We start from the raw sequence: 8,780 nt of genomic DNA on the forward strand, positions 1-8,780 counted from the left end.
AATCTTTTCATCAGTGTCAAAATCAAATTGAATGTAGTGCGAATTTTACATGTGCAATTTAGTGAAAATTTAAGCAATAATATTTCCAGAAAAAAACTGTTTATTCTGCTCTCGGGTTTACCGCTACTTCACACAATTTCTCTGCTTCTCTAGCTTCCCGCGTTTTCTCTCCCAGGATTTATGACCCTTCTGCCACCATGTGTGGGTAGGGAGCATCTGTTCCGACGAAACCAAAATAGAGGAAGGGCGAGAAGGTCCGATATCATTACAGAGTTGAAGATTATTGCATACTTCTAACCTTTCTATTATATTATATTATTTCATTTAAATTTACTACAATTATCTTACGTAGGAGTTTATCCCAATCTAATAAGTAAATAATTAAATATGTTTATAAATATTATTCACTTTCAAAAAGTTCAATAATTTGTCAAGATTTGGCCTCTGGCCCAAAATCTCTCTCAGACTTGCATTTCCAAAATGCTGTCTATGACTTTGATCAAAAGCTGTGCAGTTGCAAAGCATGTGTTTTACACTTAGAAAGCAGTTGCAATACTCGCATACTGGCTGGTCTTCACCCTTCAAAAGGTATTGATGAGTCAACCGAGTATGCCCAATTCTCAAACGAGTAAGAATTACTTCAGATCTCCTGTCATACTGTTTATTGTGTGTCCAATTTTCTATATTTGGCTTGATCTCATGTAGTTTATTGTGGACTTGTGCATTCCACACGTTTTGCCATTTCTCTGCTAGTCGTTTTTTAACTACTAGCTTCAAATCATCTCCTTCAATACGCATTATATGCTGTAAAGGAGTAGCTGACTTTGCAGCTGCGTCAGCTTCTTCATTCCCTTTTATACCTACATGGCCTGGGACCCAACAAAATTTTACAAAGAAATTACTCGCAGTAAGATGGCAAAAGAGCTTACGAATTTTAATCACTATAGAGTGAGAACTAGGTTCACATGAAATCAAAGCCTGAAGTGCACTAACTGAGTCAGTGTAAATAACACAGGAACGATGACCTTTCCTATTTATATACTTTAAAGCTAAATAAATAGCATGCAACTCTGCAGAAAAGATGGAAGAATTCAATGCAATTTGTTCTGCCACGATTTCATCCTGGCAGACGAAAGCTGAGCCAACGTAATCATCAGATTTAGATCCATCTGTATAAATAGGAATTAAATTCCTGTCACGATGCTGAATTTCTGCAAATTGCTGTCTGTAGACATAGTCTGGTGTGGATTCCTTAGGAAATTGCTTTAAGCTAAGGTCAACACTTATCAAAAAAGTTGACCAAGGTGATATACTACAGATCTCTAGCTGTGAAATGTTGCCTGTGTTTAGATCAATTGCCTGCTCACATTCTCCATTCTTATGGCGAATGAAGGGACACTGCTTGGGCGAGCTTCAAATAACCTTTTCAGCTGAGTATCTAATACTGTACAATCAACTGAAGGTTTAGTGTGAGATTTCTGTTTTATATAGTAAAATAGAGACAACTGTTCTCTTCTGAGAGATAGTGGAGGCTCATAAGCATCCACATACAAACTTTGGACAGGAGAAGTTCGAAAAGCACCAGTGCACAAACAGTGCTTGATGATGAATTGGATCCAGCATCCGAAGAGTAGATTCTTGCGCAGAGCCATAAACAATGCTACCGTAATCCAGCTTTGAGCGGACAAAGGCCCTATAAAGCCTGAGCATAGAACATTTGTCTGATCCCCAGGATGAACAGCACAGTACCTTTAAAAGGTTTAAAGATTTTAGATATCTACTCTTCAAATTGCACAAGTGTAGTACAAACGTGAGTTTAGGATCAAATATAACTCCCAAAAACTTTGTCTCATTGACCATTGAAATTTTAACCCCATTTAAATGAATTTCATGGTCCAGGTGCAAACCACACCTTCGGCAAAAGTGGATGCACGAGGTCTTCTCCGTGTTAAAACTAAAACCATTGGTCTTGGACCAATAATCTATGCAATTTAAAGACGTTTGCAGTTGTCTCTCAATAAAACTCATGTTCCTAGACTGGCAAGAGATCTGAAAGTCATCCACATACAAAAAGTGTTTCACACTAGGAGGAAGACAGTTAGCGATGCTATTAATTTTAATTAGGAACAGAGTCACACTCAAAATACATCCTTGAGGAACACCTTCTTCTTAGACGAAGGACCTAGATAGTGTGTTGCCCATCCTAACTTGGAATCTTCGATTCTGCAGAAAGTTTTTTTTATAAAAACTGGCAAATTACCCCGCAATCCAAATTCATGCAAATCACGAAGTATTCCGTAACGCCAGCAGCAATCATAGGCCTTCTCCATATCAAATAATACAGACACTAAGTGCTGTCGTCGAACAAACGCTTCGCGTATGGATGTTTCAAGATTTACTAAATTATCCGTGGTACTTCTGTTCCTAAGAAATCCACTCTGATGTGGTGAAAAAATAATTCTTTTCCTCTAGGAGGAACATCAGGTATCTGTTTACCATTCTCTCGAAGAGTTTACACAGGCAACTTGTCAGAGTGATTAGTCTGTAATTACAGGGATTCTTGTGGTTTTTACCTGGCTTGAGAATGGGAATAATGATAGATAGCCTCCAAGAGTCAGGAAAAGTATGTTCTGTCCATATTCTGTTAAACAGATGCAGGAGATTAGAAAGGGAATTGTTCGAAAGATTTTTAATCATGCTGTAGTGAATTTTATCCGGGCCTACAGCAGTATTCCCCAAGGAAGAGATCGCTGTACATAGTTCTATGCTGGTGAATGGCACATTATATTCCTCATTAGATGAAAAATGGAAATTTAAACACTGTTTTTCTCTTTGGGCTTTATAAACCTGAAAATTCCTTGAATGCATAATATTGCTGATGAAGCAGAAAATGTTTCACATAATAAGTCAGCAATACCCTGCATATTGCTGATTATTGTGCCATTATTTTCCAGCATAGACAGAGAGTGAGAAGCATATTTCCCACTAATTTTGTGGATTTTATCCCAGACTGCTTTTGAGCTAGTGGAAGATGTTATGCTAGATACATTCTTCCTTCAAGAATCCCTTTGGCTTTGCCTTCTTATTTTTCTGGCATTTGCCTTCGCTTTTTGAAAAGCTATCAAATTTCTAGTAGTGGGGTATCTTCTTAAAATTCCCCATGCTTTCTTTTGTGCTTTAAATGCTACCTCGCAATTCTGGTCCCACCATAGTTTCAGATGCTTTGGGTATCTAGTTGATGTCTTTTCCATTGTTTTTTCGGCTGCCTGAATAATACTGGAAGTGACAACTTCAACTGCATCATTGATATCAGCAGTGTTGACCATTTCCTCAGTAATGTCAGCTAAAGAGGAGAATGCAGGCCAATCTGCCGTTTCAAGTTTCCAGCGTGGTAGACGGGCTGTTTCACAGCTTTCTCTGCCTTGATATTTTAGAAATATTGGGATGTGGTTGCTAGAGAGTGGATTAGATCCAACCTTCCATGTAAATGCTAAAAACAGGTTTGGGCTTGCTAAGGATAGATCAATGGCAGTGAACGTTCTTGATGGGGCATGGTAGTATGTCACTTCTCCAGTATTAAATAGCTACAGTTGCTGATTACCTATAAATCTCTCAATGGCCCTGCCTCGACAGTTAATGTCAGGACTGCCCCACATAGGATTGTGGCCATTAAAATCTCCAAGTAAAAGTAATGGTGTTGGCAGCTGTTCAACCAAGGCATCCAATTCATTCTCATTGACTCTGACATCTGGTGGCAAGTATATAGAACAAACTGTGACAGTTACTCCAATAGAAATTCTGACTGCCACAGCTTGCAAATCAGTGGCTACTTGTACCAGTAAGGATGAAATGCGATTTGAAACCAGAATAGCCACACCGCCACTGGCACGAACGTGGCTATCATCATCCTTGCAATAGAGATCAAATCCTTTAAAAAAAATATTTTCTCCAGGTTTTAGATGTGTTTCCTGGAGTGCCACACAGAGAGATGAAGTAGATGATGTCANAATTCTGACTGCCACAGCTTGCAAATCAGTGGCTACTTGTACCAGTAAGGATGATATGCGATTTGAAACCAGAATAGCCACACCGCCACTGGCACGAACGTGGCTATCATCATCCTTGCAATAGAGATCAAATCCTTTAAAAAAAATATTTTCTCCAGGTTTTAGATGTGTTTCCTGGAGTGCCACACAGAGAGATGAAGTAGATGATGTCATGTGTTTAATGTCAGAGAAGTTGTTGCGGAAACCACGACAGTTCCATTAGATTATTTTGTAATCCATTATGTCTTTGAAGCAGCATTTTTCATGAGGGTATCCCTCTTTATTTTCACAGGGGGTTTATCTTTTGGCGGTGACATTGGTTTTTTCACCTCCATGTTAGGCTCTTCATCAGAGATATCAGAGAACTCACTCACGGACTGAGTCTCTGATCTTTTAGCTTTAGAGAGGGTTGCTTTTAATTTTTGTTTGTTAAGTGGGTTCTTATTTGCTTTCTTAGAACCCATATTTCTGGTTACTACCCCTGTTTTATGTAGGGGTGTCTTTGTCTTGATACTCTCATTTTCTTCAGTTTGTTTTGATTGGGTCAGCAAACATTTTGCGTGTCGAGTGAGAGATTCTTTTGGGGAGACAGAAATATCTGTTTGAACCCCACATGTCTTAGTAGATTTCAACACAGCAGCAAAGGTCTTTTGTTTCGTTGTTGCACTTGGGGTGGCCATGCGACAGGCCTCTGTGTATGATACGTTGTTTACGGTTTTTATCCGTTGCACCTCTTTTTCTCTCTGCCACGCAGGGCATTTCTGGAAGTAAAAAGGATGGGCATCTTTACAGTTCACACAGCATGGGATACTTTTACATTCGGTACTGTCGTGGTCTTCAATCCCACACTGTGCACATACGCTTTTGCCTCGGCAGGATGTTTGTGAATGTCCAAATCGCTGGCATTTGAAGCAACGCAGCGGATTTGGAATGTAACGACGAACGGGGCAGCGCAGATATCCTGCAGTAATGAAGGATGGCAATGTTGGCTTGTGAAATGTGACAATTATATGCTTTGTTGGTATTAACTTGCCGTCTCGACGAATGGAGATGCGTCGGACAGCAGTGACACCTTGATCTGAAAGATCGATCTGAATATCTGATTCATCTTCAGACATTAGATCGATCTCAGATATCACACTACGTGATGAGTTTAGACTTTTGTGTGATGTGATTGAAACTCCCATATCTCCAAGTGTTTTCATTGACAAAAGCTTTGTTGTTTGTTGAGGAGAGGCTGTTTCCACCAGGAGGTCACCTGACCTCAATTTCTGTATTTTCTTTAAGTGCCCAATAGTTGATTCAAACAATTTTTGGATCAAAAATGGGGAACACTTAGATAACAGTTTTTCTCCAGTTGCATGGACTACTAAGTACACTGGCTGACTAGAGGTCTTTTCATTTGTCATGGTTAGCTTGTTTGGAATTTTTGTATTTTGAAAATCCATATTTAAAAATAAATATTCAGCTCCCAGTGACCCTACCCACAATGGGGCCCAACAAGGGGATGCCGTCACATGGGAGCCTCCCACAGACCGTCACACCAGGGTTTCCCAGGAGCTATACTCTCACAATGCAGTCAAGAAGAGCACATCTTGTCTGACATGTCCGCCCGGTCTGCATCGATCGGTTGACTCCAAGCCGAGGTCAAGAATGACTCAACAACCAGCTGATTGACTCAAACAGAGCCTGATTTGATCCTCCCGTTTATCTGAAGCAGGGGCCAAAGCAGTGTGTTGGGGACGTTATGTTGCCCCTCAACTACCAGGATCCCCTTTCCAGCATACGGGACACCACACACGGCAAACACGTGGGTGGGCGTTCAGATCCCAGCGATGGCGAAGAAGAGTTTCTAAACCATCTCTGGGAGGTCCCCTCACCACGGACAAAAACCCACATCGAGGGGGGGCTGTTCCTAATAGTATCGGTGATAAGAGGGCAAAAATGAGCCCTTAGTAAGTCCGGAGCTGGGGAATAGTTGCTGTAGCCGTCGCTAATATGGTTCCTAAGGAGGACTTGTCTTCGGAAAAGATATGAGGAGTGTAGTCGATTGGGCTTGTCCGATGGAAGTTGGCCACATGAGCTGATGGAAGTTAGTAGCCCTGCCGACGGAAGCGTAGGCACCCGTTGACCTGCAGTGTGATGGCACTCGATAGGAGCGCTGCTGAAACATGGTAGAGATCAAGTTGAAGCAAACAATTTCTGCTCAGAAAATCATGTGCACGGTGTTTTGGGACAGATACAGAGTGTTGCTTGTTGATTTTTTGCCTCATGGTGAAACGATCGATTCAGCTGCATACTGTAAGACTTTAAAAAAACTGCGCCGTGCAATACAAAACAAAATGCAGGGCTTACTGAGCAAGGGTGTCGTTTTGCTCCACGATAATGCTCGTCCACATACGGCAAATCAAACTCAAGACCTAATCACATCATTTGGCTGGGAACAATTAGACCACCCTCCATACAGTCCCGACCTAGCGCCGAGTGACTATCATTTGTTTCTGCATTTGAAGAAGCATCTGGAAGGGCAGCGCCATAACAATCACGACGAAGTCAAAACAACCGTTCTGCAGTGGTTGTCTCATCAGGCGGCAACATTCTTTGAGGATGGAATACAAAAGCTGGTCCCACGATACAATAAGTGTCTCAATATTAATGGGAATTATGTAGAAAAGTAGTGTAAAATATGGGCTTTCACATAAATAAAAATTTTGTTTAAAATGTTTGCTTGTTTTTTTATATTTCAAAACGATACTTACAACTGGTAAAAAAGGAAATTGATATAAAAATTGGGTGGTGGAAGTTTCTCCGTGCATTAGACAAATGCTTATACGAATGGGCAAACTGAATATTGAATGGTCACGCAGTAGAATTGAAGATTTTTATCCGATCTTACAATGTGATAGATGATGTAGATATAATCATTTAGCAAAGGATTGTACACAGGATGAACATACATGCAGTCACTGTACTGAGAACCATCCTTTCAATCATTGCCCTAATCGTAAGAAAGAACCAATTTGTTGTAATTGCTTTTCAGACATGTCAGTAAATCATAAACATAATGCACGTGATGGCTCTTGCCCAATGAATCAAAGAATTAAAAATGTTATTATTTCTAGAACAGACTATGAATCTGCATGATTATACAAGACTACATATTTTGCAAATAAACTTAGGGCGGAGCATATCTGCTACCTCCCTTTTCTGTAAAAATATGATGGATTTTGATCTTATCTTAATACAAGAGCCCTATTGTAGAAAAAATCATCCTGCTTGTTTTCCAACTTGCTGACCTATTCTAATGAATACTAATTATTATCCATGGGCAATTACTCTGGTTCCAAATGTTGATATATCAATAATGCATCATGTCAAACATAGCAACCAGTACATTATTACAGCAGAGATAATGATTAAGAATATAAGAATTATTATGATTAATGTATATTTTCCAGGTGATGCTAACACCAATTCCTTCATTGAACAATTACAACAAATCTTTGATGATTTCCAGAATACCTACTTGATAATTGCTGGTGACTGGAATGCTCATTCTCCTGCGTGGGAAGGTAACAAATTGGATGGACGGGGTAGTCAGATAGACGAATTTGTAGTCCGAAATAATTTGATTATTGAGAATAATCCTCTTTCTCCCCAACTTTCACTTAACATTGAGGTGAAAGTTAGATATATGTCACTTTGTGCAGTTGCAATTTTTATTCTAACATTCATAATTGGAGAGTAATTGAAGAGGATAGTCTGACTGAACACCCAATGATTGCCTTTAATTTAATTGCATCACTTGAAGATGCAACTACAATATACACCCCACGCTCCAAGTTCGACATTAACAAAGCCGACTGGATAAAAATGAAAGATTACTTTGATAATCATCTTATTAATTCTTATTTGAATAATCTTTGTGAGGTTAAAGACCAAATTGATTATAACATCAATATGATATCTGAGGCATGTGCTCTATTTATTCCAAAATCTAGACGTAAGCGGAAAAGTGTCCCTTGGTGGACACCACAACCTTAATAATCTTAGACAAACTACAAGAAAACTTAGGAAAACTTAACAACGCTGTAGAGATGACGTGATACAAAATACACATAAAGAGGCATATCTGCGTGCTCAGAAAACATACAAACAGGCGATTAAAACAGCAAAAATAAAGAGCTGGCAACAGTTTTGCACAGAAACATCAAAAAAACCCTTGGAGATTTATTTCCAAAATGTGTAGCAATAAACTATGCAAAACAACAATTATGACTGCATCTTGTGGCGAGGGAGATGAAACAACTACATTAACTCAAACTTTAGCATTGAAACTTGATGCATTTTGCCCAGATGACGATCCAGCGAATGACATTTGTTGGCAAAAACAGATAAGGGCACAATTTAACACTACTGAGGACATAGCCGACATGCCTCCCTTTACTGGCATAGAAATTAGACTGCCTTTTTAAATCTTAAGAAAGGTAAAGCCCCGGGTCCGGATGATATTACCGCAGAAATTGCTAAAAATCTATGGGCCATTATACCGCAACAACTCTGTAAACTATACAACAATTGTCTTATGCATGCTATTTTTCCACGAAAATGAAAAATTGCTAAAGTTATACCTATACCTAAACCAGGGTCTCTAAATGAAGTTAGACCAATATCCTTGTTGCCTATACTTGAGAAGGTTTTGGAGCGACTGATAACCAATAGGCTTACTTGGTT

General features: G+C 39.5%; 1 protein-coding gene across 1 annotated transcript; it reads right to left on the bottom strand.

Moving 5' to 3' along the window:
- Window positions 1-4,124: 4,124 nt before the first annotated feature.
- Window positions 4,125-5,536, bottom strand: LOC111635114. The gene has a single exon (XM_023379973.1). It carries the CDS (start codon window positions 5,492-5,494, stop codon window positions 4,286-4,288), a length of 1,209 nt encoding a protein of 402 aa, XP_023235741.1. The 5' UTR covers window positions 5,495-5,536; the 3' UTR covers window positions 4,125-4,285.
- Window positions 5,537-8,780: the final 3,244 nt, after the last annotated feature.

The sequence above is a fragment of the Centruroides sculpturatus genome, unplaced genomic scaffold (genome assembly GCF_000671375.1).
Source record: "Centruroides sculpturatus isolate CEXI.00-Female unplaced genomic scaffold, Cexi_2.0 scaffold947, whole genome shotgun sequence".
Lineage (NCBI taxonomy): Eukaryota > Metazoa > Arthropoda > Arachnida > Scorpiones > Buthidae > Centruroides > Centruroides sculpturatus.